The sequence below is a fragment of the Microtus oregoni genome, unplaced genomic scaffold, assembly GCF_018167655.1.
Source record: "Microtus oregoni isolate MIOR12 unplaced genomic scaffold, Mior012 000008F_ref0000371, whole genome shotgun sequence".
Lineage (NCBI taxonomy): Eukaryota > Metazoa > Chordata > Mammalia > Rodentia > Cricetidae > Microtus > Microtus oregoni.
The window spans coordinates 37,166,198-37,183,742 of NW_024543067.1; the positions used below are offsets into that span (position 1 = coordinate 37,166,198).

At 48.8% G+C, this 17,545-nt stretch overlaps 2 protein-coding genes across 5 annotated transcripts; one reads left to right on the top strand and one right to left on the bottom strand.

The window, feature by feature from the left end:
* Nucleotides 1-7,883: 7,883 nt before the first annotated feature.
* Fbxl12 (F-box and leucine rich repeat protein 12) lies at nucleotides 7,884-14,804 on the bottom strand. 3 transcript variants are annotated; one of them, XM_041657670.1, is made up of 4 exons: nucleotides 14,630-14,751; nucleotides 12,659-12,976; nucleotides 12,479-12,551; nucleotides 7,884-9,333 (listed from the first exon to the last, which is right to left on the bottom strand). In XM_041657670.1, exons 2-4 carry the CDS (start codon nucleotides 12,742-12,744, stop codon nucleotides 8,512-8,514), a joined length of 981 nt encoding a protein of 326 aa, XP_041513604.1. In that variant the 5' UTR covers nucleotides 12,745-12,976; nucleotides 14,630-14,751; the 3' UTR covers nucleotides 7,884-8,511. The 3 variants fall into 3 exon arrangements, with proteins under 3 accessions (XP_041513604.1, XP_041513606.1, XP_041513605.1); XM_041657672.1 differs by lacking the exon at nucleotides 12,659-12,976 and having other exon boundaries at nucleotides 14,630-14,759; XM_041657671.1 differs by lacking the exons at nucleotides 12,479-12,551; nucleotides 12,659-12,976 and having other exon boundaries at nucleotides 14,630-14,804.
* Nucleotides 14,805-15,266: 462 nt separating this feature from the next.
* On the top strand, nucleotides 15,267-17,007 carry Ubl5 (ubiquitin like 5). 2 transcript variants are annotated; one of them, XM_041657673.1, is made up of 5 exons: nucleotides 15,267-15,361; nucleotides 15,663-15,729; nucleotides 15,883-15,966; nucleotides 16,120-16,157; nucleotides 16,846-17,007. In XM_041657673.1, exons 2-5 carry the CDS (start codon nucleotides 15,674-15,676, stop codon nucleotides 16,887-16,889), a joined length of 222 nt encoding a protein of 73 aa, XP_041513607.1. In that variant the 5' UTR covers nucleotides 15,267-15,361; nucleotides 15,663-15,673; the 3' UTR covers nucleotides 16,890-17,007. The 2 variants fall into 2 exon arrangements, with proteins under 2 accessions (XP_041513607.1, XP_041513608.1); XM_041657674.1 differs by having other exon boundaries at nucleotides 15,267-15,322.
* Nucleotides 17,008-17,545: the final 538 nt, after the last annotated feature.

Consider the following 17,545-nt stretch of genomic DNA (forward strand, 5'->3'; position numbering starts at 1 on the left):
ATCAGCAGACCAGTTTTGTTTGTTTTTCCCATAAGAAGGGTGTTCCTATGTAAGCCAGACTGACCTCAAATTTGTAATCCTACTGCCTTATCTCATAAGTGCTGGGATTGCAAATGTGTACCACCATATTGATTCAATCTGCTGATTGAATTAATAATAAAATTCTAAATGCAGTTAGGTCATAATTATGCCTAAACATGCTATAACCCACAAACAACCACAAACACATAAATTAAAAGTTTAGAATAGGTGGCAATATCCCTTGAAGGTTGGCGAGTGGTCGCTAGAATTAATCAGACTAGGTTTAATATAAAATATTCAGCTTTAATAAGGGTAAGAAAAGGGGGACTTACAAAGCCAGAGTTCCCACGAAGCACAGGAGAAACAAAGAGCAAGCGGGAAGCACAGCCGCAAGATTTATAAGTGAATATTAGCCCGGGGGTACACGCCCTACCAACAAGGTGATTGGCTGGGCTTCCCTTCACTTGAGAGACATTCTTTTTGTTTTTCTTTTTTAAGATTTATTATGTACACAGTGTTCTGTTTGCATGTATGCCTGCAGGCCAGAAGAGGATGCCAGATCTCATTACAGATGGTTGTGAGCCACCATGTGGTTACTGGGAACTGAACTCAAGATCTCGGGAAGAACAGCCAGCGCTCTTAGCCACTGAGTCATCTCTCCAGCCCCAAGAGACGTTCTTTTAGTATCTCAATTTAAATATGGTAACCATTGATAGTCTCTTTTTTTTTCATTGATAGTCTCTTAATTGATGTTACATCACATGATAAAGAAAAAGCAAAGAAAACACAAATGCATTCTTAAGAAAATACAACAGAAACATTCATGTCAATTATAATCCTCATTTCTGCAACTGACCACGTGGTCTTAACAGAACTTAAAGTTGTGGGAACAGGAAGCAAAATTTTTCTAGTGAGTCAGTAGGGGTGATAGTGAGTAGAACTATTCCCTTTCCCATCCCTTTATTCCTGAAGCCATGGATCCTGGCTATGAGCGACACCATATATATTGGATGCTGATTCAAAACATTTATCACCTTCTGGAGAACCCCACCCAAGCCCTCCAGGCTGCAGTCACTTAGTTGGTGGTGTAGCTATGTCACCACCACCTAGCTTTGGAATAGCCTTTTGAAGACATTTGTGGGGGCTGGAACTAAAGAAAAGCTTAGAGGGCTGGAGAGATGGCTCAGTGGTTAAGAGCATTGCCTGCTCTTCCAAAGGTCCTGAGTTCAATTCCCAGCAACCACATGGTGGCTCACAACCATCTGTAATGAGGTCTGGTGCCCTCTTCTGGCCTGCAGACACACACACAGACAGAATATTGTATACATAATAAATAAATAAATATTTTTTTTAAAAAAAGAAAAGCTTAGAGCTAGGTATGGTGGCGCATGCCTTTAATCCCAGAACTCGGGAGGCAGAGGCAAGCAGATCTCTGTTGAGTTTGAGGCCAGCCTGGTCTACAAGAGCTAGTTCCAGGACAGGATCCAAAGCTGCAGAAAAACCCTGTCTCAAAAAACAAAAACAAGGGGCTGGAGAGATGGCTCAGAGGTTAAGAGCATTGCCTGCTCTTCCAAAGGTTCTGAGTTCAATTCCCAGCAACCACATGGTGGCTCACAACCATCTGTAATGAGGTCTGGTGCCCTCTTCTGGCCTGCAGTCATACACACAGACAGAATATTGTATACATAATAAATAAAAAAAAAAAGTTGGCTGATCTTTAAAAAAAAAAAAAACAAAAACAAAACAAGAAAAAAAAATACCAAAGAGGGGAGAAGGCTACTTCCATGAGGCCAGCTGTCTCAGGATGGTGGGGACACGGTGAGATCAGTGGATTCCATGATTGTGGGCCACTGTTGCATTTCTGTAGATACAGCATTCTGTACGTTCACAGAGGGTGGTTTTGGGAGAAGCTTTACATGCAGGAAAGGCAAACCCATAACGAGAATAACAGTCTACTCCAATAAAGTGTGTCCTCTCCATGGAGAAAGTGGTCTAATGTAGTCAACCTGTCACCAGATGACAGCCATATCTGGGGCTCAGGGCTAGCCTCTGCTGTTGGCAGATCTGGCACTCAGCAGTAGCTGTAGCCAAGTCAGCCTTGGTGAGTGAAGTTCATGTTGTTGAGCCCATGGATAACCCCATATCTGCCACCATGGGTCCACTGGGCAGTGACAGGAATGGCTGGGGAAAGAGGATGACTGTCCAAGGAATGGGTCATCCTACTGTAAAACTTGAAGACAATTCTGAAGCCATTTATAACAATTCTGAGCCCTCCCAGTCTCAGCAGTAATGCTCTCCGCTTCCCCCTGGGAACCAAGGATCTAACAATTGCCCACACATGTACTAAAATATTGGGAACTTTCCATCATCTCCCTGAGTCCTTGTGAATGTTCTCCAAATAGAACTCAGTTATTGAATAGGAGCAAGATAACCCTAGGTGTTGACTCAGTTACTGATGTTTTGACTTAGTCCCTGGGAAACGGGGTCAAAGTGACCTCTTACCTCATCTGATCTGGCAACCACTCTCCAGCCAACTATTGATAGTAGCCCTTTTGAATAAGCCAATCATAATAGTCAAAGAACAATCCCTAGACACCCCCCCCTTTGCTTCTGTGACTTTTCCTTTGAAAGTAGCCTGTACCAGCTATTTGGGGTCTTTCTAGCCTCCCTAATGCTGGAAGACCCTGTCATGACAGAATTAATAAAATCCTCATGCTTTTACATCAGCTGTGGTGGTGAGAGACAGTCTCTGGGGGTCGACTCCTCCTCAGTGATTAGACTCTAGGGTCCAACACTACCTACTTGATAACTGAATGCTTTCTCAGCTGGTCATGTTTTGGTGAGCATTTACGTGGGACACAAGTATCTTCATATCCTTCAACAATTTTTTTTAAATATTTATTTATTTTGTATACAATATTCTGTCTGTGTGTATGTCTGCAGGCCAGAAGAGGGTACCAGACCTCTTTACAGATGGTTGTGAGCCACCATGTGGTTGCCGGGAATTGAACTCAGGACCTTTGGAAGAGCAGGCAATGCTCTTAACCACTGAGCCATCTCTCCAGCCCCCCTTCAACAATTTTTGGAGAGATTTACTCACATACTTCTTCCCCAGATGTCTTTCTTATCAGTTCTCCAATTCTGCTTTTTCCAAATTCCTGACCATCCAGAAATCCATTGGCTACAGCCCATCAATCAGTAAACAATTGCACATCTGATCATTCTTCCTTCCAAACAAAATGTATGGTGTACTGCCCAGAGTTCTGCCAACTGGGAAGGTTTCCCTTCCCTGGTGTCTTCCAGGGTTATCCCAGAATGAGGATATAATGTTGCAGCTGTGCACTTCTGGGTGGTACCTGAATGACACACTGACAACCAATCATAGGGAACACATACTTGGTAGCAGACAGCATTGTAATGGGAGTAGAAACGATAGACATTTGGGCAGCTTCTTCATGTAACTTGCTTGTGCCTTCAAGACCTGCTCAGGTACAATCACATATACATCACTTCCATTTGATAACAGATTGCTGCTGCTGTACATGTCCTACCTCATGACTTGATGGGCCAGTCAACACCCATCTCATAACAGGCTGCTCAGGTACCATGGTATCTTGGTGTCCCTTTGCCAAATGTTCAGTTTTCACTAAGGCTCAATAACAGCTGTCTCTCAAAGGGAAAATAGTTGTTTGCATATGATGGTAGAGCCTTGTTCCATAATCCCAAAGGTCACCTAAGGGACCTGCCAAAGGCTCCAAACAGCATCCCTATGTGCCACTAGCACCTCACATACCATTGGGTCTGCTGGATCATATGGTCCAAGTGGGAGAACAGCCTGCACAGCAGCCTGGACCTGCTGAAGAGCCTTCTCTTGTTGCAGGCCCCACACAAAGCTAGCAGCTTTCTGAGCCACTTGGTACGTGGGCTAGAGCAACACACCCAAACCAGGAATGTGCTGTTTCCAGAATCCAAATAGGCCCACTAAATGTGTTTCTTTCCTGGTGGTGGGAGGACCCAAGTGCAATAACTTATCCTTCACCTTAAAAGGACTATCCCTGCATGCCCCACAGCACTGGACTCTTAGGAATTTCACTGGGATAGAAGGCCCTTGAATTTTGGTTGGATTTATCTCCCATGTGCATATTGAACCAATGAGTTCAAAGTGGTTGCTACCTCTTGCTCACTTGGTCTAATCAGCATAATATCATCAATATAGTGTGTCAATGTAATATTTTTGTGAAAGAGACAGATGAACGACATCTCTTCTAAGTTATGGCACAGGGCTGGAGAGTTAATATATCCTTGAGGTAAAACTGTAAAGTTATACTGTGGTGGTTTGAAAGGAAATGACCCCCCAAAAGAAGTGGGACTATTAGGAAATGTGACCTTGTTGGAGGAAGTGTGTCACTATGGGGACAGGCTTTGAGGTCTCCTTTTTTCAAGTTTCCCTCAGTGTGACAGTCAGTCGACTTCCTGTTGCCTTGCACGATGTAATACTCTCAGCTCCAGCACCACATCTGCCTGCACCCCGCCATGCTTCCTGTCATGATGATAATGGGCAGAACTTCTTCCTTTTTTTTTTTAAAGATCTTATTTATTATGTACACAGTGTTCTGCCTCCATGTATGCCTGCAGGCCAGAAAAGGGCACCAGATCTCACTGTAGATGGTTGTGAGCCACCATGTAGTTGCTGGGAATTGAACTCAGGAGCACTGGAAGAACAGTCAGCATTCTTAACCTCTGAGCCATCTCTCCAGCCCTTGGGCTGAACTTCTAAAACTGTAAGTGAGCCGCCCTAATTAAATGTTTTCTATAAGAGTCACTGTGGGGCTGGAGAGATGGCTCAGAGGTTAAGAGCATTGCCTGCTCTTCCAAAGGTCCTGAGTTCAATTCCCAGCAACCACGTGGTGGCTCACAACCATCTGTAATGAGGTCTGGTGCCCTCTTCTGGCCTGCAGACATACACACAGACAGAGTATTGTATACATAATAAATAAATAAATATTTTAAAAAAAAAGAGTCACTGTGGTCATGGTGTCTCTTCACAGCAACAGAAAACCCTAAGACCTATACTGCTGCCCTTGCCAACTGAAAGCAAAGTGCTTCTGGGGATCCTTATGGACAGGTACCGAGAAAAAGACCTGCTAAGCAAACAGCTGCACATCATGTACTGTGAGATGTATTAATCTGCTCAAGCAAGGACACCGTATCTGGTACAGCAGCTCAACCAGAGTCAAAGTGTGTGCACAAACAGTGGCAACTGAAAATTACTAACCAGGCATGGTGGCACACACCTTTAATCTCAGCACAGGGGAAGCAGAGGCAGAAAAATCACAAGTTCAAGGCCAGCTCAGTCTACACACTGAGTTCCAAGCCACCCAGGGCTGCATAGGGAGACCTTGTCTCAAAAAATTAAACCGAGAGGGCTCAGTGGGTAAAGATGCTTCCTGCACAAGCTTGGCCACCTAGCTTTGACCCTAAGAACCACAGTGGAAGGACAGAAGTGACTTCTGAAAGCTGGCCTCTGACTGCCACACGCTTGGCTGCACTCACACTCCCACCCCACCGCTCTCCACCCAAACCCAGAAATGTACTGGCCTGAATAATAAACAATGTAGCACAGATAATAAAAACCCAGAGGCAGATATCAGGGTTCAACCTGGAGATCAGAAAAGCAAAAGCAGCCAAGCCATTAGAAAGCTCTACCTCTTTGATAACTTCAGACTGAAAGAGAAAGCATTCCTGTCTCATCCTGCCTCATATTCCTCTCTAGTGCTGGGATTAGAGGCGTGCACCACCACCACCCAGCCTCTATGGTTAACTAGTGTGGCTCCTGGGATTAAAGGTGTGTGTCACCACTGCCTGGTCTGTGTGGCTGACTAGTCTGGCCTGCTTTGCACTGACCTTCAGGTAAGTTTTATTTATTAAAACACAAATAATATACCACTATATTACAACTGTGGAAGCTTCAAAGTCCAAGATCAAGCCGTAGGTGTGATGTCAGCTGAGGACCTCACAGGTCGCATGCCTTTCTCCTGTGCCCTCGGATGGTCGGTCACATTGTACAATGGCAGAGGGCATAGGGAGGGAGCAATTTTTAACTATGTGGGGGAAGGAGCTGCACCCGTGTGCACATGCTAAGATATGCTGCTGTCGCTTCCTGCCTTGTTCCATTATGGATGACCAAGTCTCTTTCATTAAAACAGGAGCTAGGCTGGCTTTCTGTGTGGCTTTCTCTGTGGGCACTGGGGATTTGAACTCAGTACCTCACACATGTGCAAATGCTCTTGCATGCCTCGATAGCTCCCCAGCCCCTCTCAGAAGTATCTTTGACAGGGACTCTAATCTCATTCATGAGGGACTTGCCCTTTTGACCTAATCCCTCCCAACACACATCTAATGCGGCTACCTCTGGGTTTAGAGCTCCAACAGATAACCTAACCCACAGCAGGTGGTGAGACCACAGATGTACGTTGTCCCCAAGCTCAGATCAAAGTTATACACTCGGTATCACCAAGCATTTGGCACCTGCATGATCAAGCTGTTACAACTCAAAAAAACAGGAAGAGGCACCAGTACACACTGAGCCCCACAAACAGGCCCTGCTTCCATCTCTCTGACCTGACAGGCTCCATCTTTTTCCTGGTTGACTATGCTACAGAAATGTTGTTTCTTGCCAGCTGGTGGTGCATGCCTTTAATCCCAGCATTTGGGAGGCAAAGGCAGGCGGATCTCTGTGAGTTCAAAGCCAGCCTGGTGTACAAGAGCTAGTTCCAGAACAGGCTCCAAAGCTAGAGAAACCCTGTCTCGAAGAAAACAAAAAAAAAAAAGAAGACATGTTCTTGTTTCTGGAAATGGCCAATTCATTTTCTATCTCAGGGGCTTTTCGTTGTTACATTTGTGTGTGCGTGTGTATGTGCCCACGCATGTGTGCAAATGCAGGTGTCCACTCATGCCACAGCACGCGTGGAGGTCAGAGGACAATTTGCAGGAGTGAGCTCTCTGTTCACCATAGGGATGGAACTCAGATCTTCAGCCTTGGCAGAAAGCACCTTCACTCCTGAGTCTTCTTGCCAGCCCCCCCCCTTTGGATTCTAGGAAAGGGCTCTGCCACTGAGGCACACCCTGGAACCCAGTCTCTAGACTTGGCCTTTCCTGCCATCCCCTAGCTGTCCTCACCTCTGATTTCTGAAGAGGCCCACTCTAATCAGTGTCTGCATCCCAACCCTGGCTTTCTGCCTGAGAGGCTCTGAAATGATCCCAAGGCTATGTTTTTGTTTTGGAGACTGAGTCTCATTCTACTATAGCCCTGTAGGCTGATCTCCTGAAAACTGGTCACGCCTGGCTCACAGATATGTTTACTTTAGACTCCTGCCATCTACACTTCCAACTGCATCTGCTCACTGTGTAGCCCCGTACCGAGAACGGTGCCTGCAAAGGGCTGGTAATGTGCCTCAGTGGGTAGAGTGCTTGCCTGGCACACTCGAAACCTTGGCTTCCATCCTCAGCATCCCATAAACAGAGAGTGGCAGTATACACCTAAATCCTAGCACTCGGGACTTGAAAGTCATCCTCAGTTACACCTGGAGTTCAGGGTCACTAATGAGCTCCTGTCTAAAAATAATAGCCCGGCAAGGCTGCTGAATGGTAAAGGCACTGGTCACCAAGTCTGAGCACTTAGGTTTGATCCCTATGACCCACAGGAGAGAAGGAGAGAACTGATCCCTACGGTGTCCTCTGGCCTCCACATGTTTGTTACAGCACAAACACATGAACACAAAACAAGGAACTGTAATAAAGGATAAATAAAACGTGAGTAAGTACTGGGGAGGAGCAACCCTCGTTAAATAAACGGAATACACTTTGAAAAAACATTATTTTTCTTTAATAGTAAAATACTATATACTGTAGAAAACTTGGAAAAGGCAGGATACAAAATACAGAAAATACCATTGAGAATCCTTTTGAACACTAGGACAATTCAAAAGCTTGTCTTCCTTGCCCCCTGACCTCATTTCCCAAGCATCTGGCAGACAACCAGGCAGACCTCAGAGCCCTGAACTCTGCCCACCTGCACCCTGAAAACGGCCCCTCTGTAGTGGTCTTCTGGGGTCCTTTAGAGATGAAGGCTATCCAGGACTCCAAGTGTTGCTCAGGAGCACAGTAGTGCTGGCCTAATGTACCTAAGGCCGTGGGTTTGATCCCCAGGTACTGGGGGGAAGGGTGGAGGGTAAAGATATGCAAATGAATCATGAGGTAGCAATGATGCCTGTTCCTAAATGTGTGAACTGGGCCTCCCAGAGACCGGGTGACAAGGCTGAGGACATCCAGATGACAGAAAACCCCAGCTCTGCAGGCCCCAAGGTCCTGGCTTCTTTTCCTTGTGACCTCCAGTTTCCTCAAGCCTGATTAATGTACATGCTTCAGTTTGCTGCTGAGAAGGTCAACTTTAAAAGCTAGATAGATCCCAGGGATGGATGGGTGGTACCTTCACATCCACCAATCCATGGATTCTTTGGGACAGGCCCTGACAATAACCATGCAGTGGGGTAGGCCCTTGCACAGGACCTTCTCTGCCTCCTGGCCCTCCCAGCCCAGCCCTTGCACCTCAAGCACTCTGAGTTTAGGCATGGTGAGGCAAGAGGACACAATCTGAGCAGGTGTAGGCATTTCTGGGGTGATGAGGGGTCCCTGGAAGCACAAACTCTCCAGGGCAGGCATTCCTTCCAGGAAGACCAGGCCTTGAGCTGAGAGGCCTCCAACGGTCAGCCGAATCTTACGCACATCTCGGAGGTGGCGGCTGATGGCCAGCAGGGTGCTGTCGGCTGACAGGGTACAGCCCAGCACCTCCAGTCTCTGCAGGTAGCTGAGCTCCTGGAGGCTGGCATCTAGCCCGGTCTCGGTGACCCGGTAGGTGCCGCCCAGCACCAGCGAGCGCAAGGCTCGGAAGCGGGTGAGGCCCTGCAGGTGCTCATCCCGGAAGGCTGGCACTCGGTCCAGCACGATGCATTCCAGCAGTGGCAGCACTGTGGGATCCTGCTCCTTCTGCAGCCAGATCATCGAGATCTCGCAGCTGTGCAGCTCCAGGGTCCTCAGCGTGCTGGGCAGGCTGGTGATAGGCACCATGCTCAGGTCAGCCACGTGCAGGCACAGGCGCTTCAGGTTGGGGCACTTCTGGCCCAGGGCCCGCATCAAGGCCGGGGACAGCTGTGGGGCCTGAGAGCCAGAGAACAGGTAGCCACCCATGCGCAGCGAGTGCAGCCTGGACGCCATGTATCGGCGCAGAAGGTGCCACATGACTTTCGGACGCATCTGTAAGAGCCAGAGATTGGGGTGACTGGGTGAGGGGTACAGGGGCTCTTAGAGACCTACCTAACTGGTGACAGACATGCATGGGATCTGGGTTCTGGTGGCCCCTGGGATTTGGCTCTTCCACCAGTTTCCTTCCCTAAAGCTGGGTAACATGTCCTCAAACCCAGCCAGCACACAGGGGAGACTGAGGCAGGAGGATCCACAGTTTTGGCCAGCCTGTCTAGTCAATCAGTAGGCTCCAACTTCATGGAAGAGTCTGTCTCAAACACAAGCAAACAGTCCAGAGTTGTGGCACACACCTTTGATCCCAGCACGGGTGGGCATGGAGGCAGGGGGATCTCTCTAAATTCCAGGCTAATCTGGTCTACATACCAAGTTCAGGCTACACTACATAGTGAAACCCTGTGTCAAACAAAACAAAGCAAGCAAACAAACAAACATGTGTGTGCACAAATGTGTGAGAGAGAGAAAGAAGCTGAAGAAGATGCCCTTCAGTAACCTCTGGCCCTACATGCTCTTGAACACATGCATTTGCACCTGTGCATACACAAAAATGTACACTTTTTCCAAAAAGAAGAAGAAAAGCTACACAGAACAAGAGATTCATTGCTGGTGTTGGGATGGAATCCAGGACATGCTGTGAACTCAGCCTCACCAGTTTGGAGCATACCCTTGTTTTTGTTGGCACTGGAGAATGAACTCAGGGTGGCTGGCATACAGGCCAGGAAAACATGCTAGAACAAAGTCACAGTTCCAAGTCTTTTCTGAATTTGTATTTCAAGACAGGGTCTAGCTAAGTCTCCCTGGCTGGCCTTGAATTTATGGTCTTCTTCCCTCAGCCTGTGTGTGTGTAGTAACTGGGATCATAGGCCTGTACCAGGCTCAGCTTTACAGTAGAGATTTTGTTGACCACTTTTTCAGAGAGAAATTAAATCTTTTTCTTTTTTTAAAAAATTATTCTGTGTAGTTGCTGGAGAGATGGCTCCTCCTTTTGAAAGGTGTCTTGAAATATGACTTTCTCTATTCTGTTACTATAAAATTTCACTGGGCGGTGGTAGTAACACTTTTAATACCAGCACTCAGGAATCTCTTGAGTTTGTTAGGGTCCAAGAGAAATCCCAAAGGAAAGACCAACAGCCATGTATGCAACAGCAAGAGCGCTTTATTAATTCCAACGTTGGAATTAATACATGGCAAACCCCCAAGAAGGTCAAAAGCTTCTTTGAAGTGGAGTTAGAGGAATTCCAGGGAGGAAGGATTTATCTGATTGGTGGAGGAATGATGAGTCTGGGGGCTGACTGGTGGAAGGTCCTAGTGGTTAGGGACCTTCCAGCAGCAGGATACAGAAGCTATCTCTAGTTATCAGGAGACTTGGGGTGGGGGGGGGCGCCTGTGAGTCAGCAGAAGGGGTCATGGGATACTTGCTGAGCTAGCAAAAGGCTGTGGGGCGCCTGCTGATTGGTTGCTCCTCAGCTGTGGTTTTCCTGAGGACTGTCTGCTTAGCTCTGTCCCAATTTAGTGAACTGAATCTGAGGCCTGGTCTCTGTCAGGGCTACTAGGAGAGCCTGGCCTCTAGCCTCCCCCCACCCCAAGTCCTCTCAGAGTTCAAAGCCAGTCTGCTTGGTCTAGAGAGTGAGTTCCAGGACTCACACAGAAACCCTGCCTCAAAAATAAATAAATAAATAAAATTTCATGTAACCATTAGGTTTAAACATGTATTTGAGGAAGACTAACTGTATTCTCAAGACACAGTCACTCACATCTGGCTCCAGAATAAACTCTTGTCCATTTTATCCACTTTGAGATGAACAGTTATAGCTAGAATCTATTTTGGGCTACATGAGATCCGTCTCAAAAACCAAAAGAGAACAAAACCAAAAAATCAATAATAGCTATAAGTTTTCATTTATCATATGCTGGAGACCGGATATGGTCTAAACCATCTCCCTATGCAACTGGCTAAGTCCTACAATACATCAGACAGGCAGGTACTTTTTCTTATCTCCTGGTGTTAGGGATAGAGTCCAGGGCTTCACTAGGGTCAAATAAGCACTCTTTTTAATCCCCATTTCTTGGATGAGAAACTGAGGTCTGGGGGTTGCTGAGAAGGTATGGACTAGTGCCAGGATAGACATGCAGGAAATCACAACATGAACTCACTTCAAAACCAAACCAACCAAGCTCGGCAGTGGTGGTGCACACCGTTAATCCCAGTATTTGGGACTCAGAGGGAGGTGGATCTCCTGAGTTCGAGGCCAGCCTGAACTACAGGGCAAGTTCCAGGACAGCCAAGGCTGTTACACAGAGGAACCCTGGAAAGAAAAGAAAAGGAAAGAAGGAAGGAAAGAAAGAAAGAAAGAAAGAAAGAAAGAAAAAACCAAAGGAAGGAAGGGAGGGAGAGGAGGGAGAGGAGGGGAGGGGAAGGGAGGGAGAGAGGGAGGGAGGGAGGGAGGGAGGGAGGGAAAACCAAACCAGCTGGGCACGTCGGTGCAAGCTCCACCTTTAGAGCCAAAGGAAGGAGGATAAAGTGAGTTCCAAGACAGCCGGGCTACAGAGAAATCCTGTCTTGGGCGAGGGGGGCAACAAATAAAAAACAAGTCTACGGCCATACCACCCTGAACGCGCCCGATCTCGTCTGATCTCGGAAGCTAAGCAGGGCCGGGCCTGGTTAGTACTTGGATGGGAGACAAATAAAAACCAAATACTTCTGGGCCAGACAAGGTGGCCTACACCTGTGTAATCTTAGCACCAAGGAGGTTGAGGTCAGGGGTAGCGAGCTGGAAGCCCTCGGCCCAATCAGTAAAGTGCTTTCCTAGCTCTCAGGGAGCCGAAATTTCATTGCCAGCATCACAGAAACCGGTCACAGGGACCCACACTGGTAATCCTTGTTTTAGAAGGTCGAGGTGGATCAGAAATTCAAGATTATCCTCAGCTTCTTAAGGAAGTGTGAGGTCAGTCAGGACTAGAGACCCTGTGTCAAAACAACCTCCCCTCCCCCAAAGAAACAAAAAAAAATCTAGAAAGAAAAATTAATAAACAAATAAAACGAGCAAATAAACACTAGAAAGCAAAACATAGCGAACCCCACTTCTGGGCAGGAGGCTGGCTCTCCGTGAACTGTCCGCGGGTCCCGCCTATCGCATACCGTGTAGAGCGTCAGGTCGACATGTCGCCACAACCACCGGTCGTCCACTAGCTTCTTCCAGCGGTGACAGACCCTGGAGGAGTGGACCGGCCATTAGAACGACCCCGGCCTGATGGGACCGGATTCGCATCTCCTGCTGAGCCCCTGCCCGGCTCTTTCCCCCGAGGAGCGGGGCCGCACCTGGAGATGCGGATCCGGTCCCGGACCGGGAGGTATGAGAAGATCTCCAAGAGCACCAAGTCTGGGAGGTCAAACAGCGTCGCCATGGTCCTGCTGTCCTGCGCTTCCGTTTCCGGTGGCGGCAAGGCCCGCGCTCCCCTGAGGGCGCTGAGGTGGCCGGACTGGCCAAACCGGTGCGACTTTCGGACGCCTGCAGAGGAGCACTACCTTCCTTTCCTAGGGTAGAGGCTGAGGCCCCGGGGCTGAGCCGCCCGGCTGGAAGACCAGTGGTAGGCAGGGACTGGAGACTGAGTAGGCCAGACTTGAGCAGCGGTGAGGCTGGGGGAGGCAAACCGAGGTGTGGCTTGGGTGAGGAGGGGATACAAGGCGTGGCTAGAGCCAGGATGGAAGGCGGACAGCAAACCCAGAAGGCGGGCTCGGGGCGTCCCGGGGGCGTGGCCAGAAAGTGTCGCTAAAAACATGCAGCTAACCCAGAGGGGGCCAGGGGGCCAAGGGGCCACCCAGAAGGCGTGGCTCCGGCAAGGAGGGGGGCTCAGGGCGTAGCCAGAGCCTGGAGACGTGGCGAGCCAAGGCCAGCAGACGAGGTTCGGAAAGCGTCTGGCCTAGAAGGCGAGGCTCCGGCAGGAGGGGGTGTGGCTCTGGGGCGTGGCCAAGCCCAGGGAACGGGGCAGAGGAAACCCCGAAGGCGGGGCTTTAGGGGAGGGGAGAGGAAGGGAGACAGAGAAAGCAGCGAGAGAGACAGGTGTGTGTGGGGGGGTATGTTTGGGGAGTGAAAAGCCTCGACAGAGTGGACGGGTGTAGCCAGGGGCAAAGGAGCAGCAGGAGGCAGTCAGGCGTAGCTTCGGCAGAAAGAGACAAAGGGGCGCGCAGAGTCAAGGGACTAGTGGCGTGCTCAGAAGGCTGTACTAGAGCTGAAAGAGGTTTAGGGACGTGACCAAGGCAGAGACCAGACTGGGAGCAGATCGTATGCCCAGAGGGCAGGGGAAAGCTAACAGCAGCAAGCCGAGAAATCGTGACTTGAGTGGGAAGGGGCTCAGAGGTCTATCAAGAAAGAACCAGGGGGCCAAAGAGCAAACTTGTAAAGCCTAGCTTAGGCGGAACAAGGTCCGATACAGGGGATGAAGGCAAGTTTGGAATGGGTGGGCGGCACAGGGAGGGATTGGGGGAACAGTCAGGACTGGAGGAGTGCCTAAGACTTGGGACGGAACCCTAAAAACATCGCTGGAGGCAGAAGCAATGGATGAGCAAGGAGCTAGGTGTCCAACTCAGTGGGAGAGCCCTTGGCTACATGCTAGAAGGCCCTAGGTTCGATCTCCTACATCAAAAAAGAAAGAAAGAGAGGGAGAGAGGGAGGGAGGGAGGGAGGAAGGGAGAAGAGAAAAAAGAAAAAAAAAAGAAAAGAAACCCCACTTTTCTGGTACGTATGCACGAGTCTGTGGCTCACTCTCCATAGAGCCTGGGAAGTATTTTGGAAACGGAAATGAGGCATTGGTGAGAAGATGGAACAGACTAAAACACTAAGGACTTCATTCCAGACCAAAAAGTGTAAATGCGGTGAGGCTGAGGGGCCGGCAGGCCTGCCAAGCCAGGAAGGCGTGGCCACAAGCAGCAATAAAAAGCGAAAGTAATGCTTTTTGCTGCCTAAGCATAAGGATAAAATTTGTATAAGTGGTATTAGCTAAGCACAAGGCCCTGGTAGATTTTTTTCTTTTTCTTTTTTAAAAAGTGCGCTTAATCTCTGAGCCATCTCTCCAGCCCCTTTTTCTTTTGAAACAGTCTCTCTGCAAAGCTCTATCCTGGAACTCGCTATATAGACCAGGCTGGCTTCTAACACACAGGCCTCTACAATACCAGCAACTTTCGAGGCTGGACACGAGTATCACAACTTCGAAGTCAGCTTGGTCTATACACCGATACCCTATCTCAAAAAAAATCAAGCTAATTTTAAAAAATGAGTCAATATGTGCTTACCTTACTAAGAGTCCTGTCTGCTCTTAAAGGAATCATTCAGTAGAATCAGTAGAGGTGAAAACTGGTTGAATGTAGTATGGGATTCCTCTCCCATCACCTATCGCGGTTCTGTAATCTGGAACAAGGGGACCCTTGAAGATTTTTTAAAAAGAAAAAAAAGCAGATCTTTTCTGGTAAGCTGTTTCCAGCATCTTCGCAGGCAAGACACGGACGTACGGTGTGGTGTGCAACATGGCTTTCCGGCTTGATTTTCATCAACTGCGGTCTGCACCACTCGGGTCTCGGAAACAGTTACTCCGGTCAGAGGGGAAAGGCAGGCCCAGGGTCCGAGACCGAGCTTTGAATGAAAGCAGAGAGCCCGAAAGCCACTGGACCTGCATGACTCCAGTTCCGCCCCTCCGCAGCCGGGATTCTTCGGCAGGTTTATTTGGCTTGGGGATGGCAGAGCACCCCGCCTCTGAGGATCCTCTGGGCCTCCTCCACAACGAAGGGATCTCCAACATCGCTTTCAACGTCGGCTGTAAATCCACAAGGATCGTCATTTAATCTCAGCCTTTTTACCCAGCCTCTGCTCACCAAAACTGCGCCACAGAATCGCCCGGAACCTGGAAGCAACTGAGGGCGAGTGTTTCCGTTATAGCACTTCCGCTTCCTGTTGCTTGCCTTAAATCGGGTCAGAGCTCGGCGTTCGAGGTAGGAGTTGTGTCGTCGATAAGTTCGAGGGGTTTAGAGGTGAGCGAGCTAAACCGAGAGGCCCGGGATCACGGGAAGCGGCTGGGACTCGGAAGGTTAAGGGATGCGGGAGGCGAAACCAGGGGGTGCGGGGCTGGGCCTGCGGGAGTTAAGGAGCAGAAGACGCGACTGACTAGCGTCCGCGCCATTGAAACCCTGGACCAGGGCTGCGGCGGATTTGTGTCCGGTGTTCTGGGTAGCGTAACCAAAGAACTTAACTCGGGAAAGTTCCTTGGGTGTCTGGGCGACCCGCAAAGTCCTGTTTCTGCTGCCTTCCCTCCTCTCCCTCTACCCGGCGTAGGTCCAGCAACAATGATTGAGGTGGTTTGTAACGACCGTCTAGGAAAGAAAGTCCGCGTCAAGTGCAAGTATCCTCCGAGGGGTAACTAACTGGCAGTGGTCTCTGGGGCAGTTGGCGATGGTGGGGAAATTGTAGTTAAATGACGTAGATGGGGAGGCCTAAATATCATCTTCCTCGTTCTATCTCTTCCATCCATTTACCTTAACTCCTTCGTGCCCAGCACCGATGACACCATCGGGGACTTGAAGAAACTGATAGCGGCCCAAACTGGCACCCGGTGGAATAAGATCGTTCTTAAAAAGTGGTAAGTGCGCTGGTCCTCATTAGGCTAGAAGGTTTCGGTTGGGGGAGCTCCTCAGGCAACCCCCATGAAGGATCAGCTACGCTTTCAAGACAAAAGCCCACCCCCACCCCACCCACCAAAGCAGCTTCTCTCTGAATTGTATCTGTCCCTTAGGTACACGATTTTTAAGGACCACGTGTCTCTGGGAGATTGTATCCTTTTCAGTTCTGGTTCTATACTGAAACCTGTAGGGAAATTAGGAAAGTGGGATATTTAACTTAAAATGTGGCCTGTTGTGGCTACTAAGAAAATGGGTACTATAGAATTATTTTGTTGTTGAGAAGGGTGGTAGAATAGTTTAACTTGGTTCAGAAGGATTTTAACATCCAGGTTCAAAATATTTATGACTGAGCACCACATGGTTGTTGGACAGGGAGGTGAGGGCGGAGTGTAACTCAGAGGTGACTGTAGTTGACAACCAGTATGATTTTTTAAAATTGGGGGTGAGGTTCTGCAGTTATGTCTGTGCACCACGTGCATGCTTGTTGCTGGCAAGAAAGCTTCAGGTTCCTGGAACCACCACGTGCGTGCTGGGAATTGAACCCAGTTCCTCTGGGTGCTCTTCAACTGCTGAGATCTCCCTCCAGCCTGAGTATGAACCTTTAAGAAAATGTGTTGTTTCTGTGTGATAGTGGGGGGGGGGGGCACCTGAGAATCTGACTACACCAGTGCTCTTCAGGGCTACTCTACATTATTTATAGCTTGAGTTCTTAGATCAAAGTGCCCATTCCAAAATTGCTTCCTTAGTCCAGGGTTGGGTGTTGAGCCCAGGATCCAGCTGTGAGTGTTTAGAGGGGTAGAGTCAGTCCTCAATGACAATTCCTTAATACCTGTCTTCAGATGAAATCCATGATGGGATGAACCTGGAGCTGTATTACCAATAGACGGGAATTCCTTCTCCTTGCCTCCCCTGCCTTCCTCTCCCACCCTCATTTGACACTGGTATAGATGCCCATTTTTAACAATTCATATGAATAAAAACTTCAGTGCTGCTTTGTTGCTGTCATATTTGTGTGAAAGTTGTATCGTGAGGGAGAGCTGGTGTCTGGTGGTTGAAAGACCCCCGTCCAGCTTGCTAAGCAGCTTAGCACCAGATGAAAGACCCCCCCCCCGCCCCCCGCCCAGCTTGTTAAACAACTTAGCACCAGTAACGCCATTTTACAAGGGCTTGTACTGAATATTCAGGGTTTGAACAAAGGGCAGTTTAGAAGCTGCCAAAACGAGATAGACACCTGTAGCTGGGCTGGGGGAGGAACGGGGAATACCGAGAATGTGGCTGGGCGTCGTCTGTCCCAGGCAGGGAGGAATGGTGAATACCGAGAAAGACACCCTGTCTGCCCTATATACGAGCCAAGGCAGCCCATATCTGAATTCTCGGGAACTAGGGACCTTGTCCCGACCTGAACTCGGCCACATTCAAACTAACCAATAAAAACCCTGTAACTACGCTTCTCGCTTCTGTACCACGCTTTTTGCTCCCCAAAACATATATAAACCCATTACCCCTACCTGGAGGCGCACAAGTCCTCCGAGAGACTTT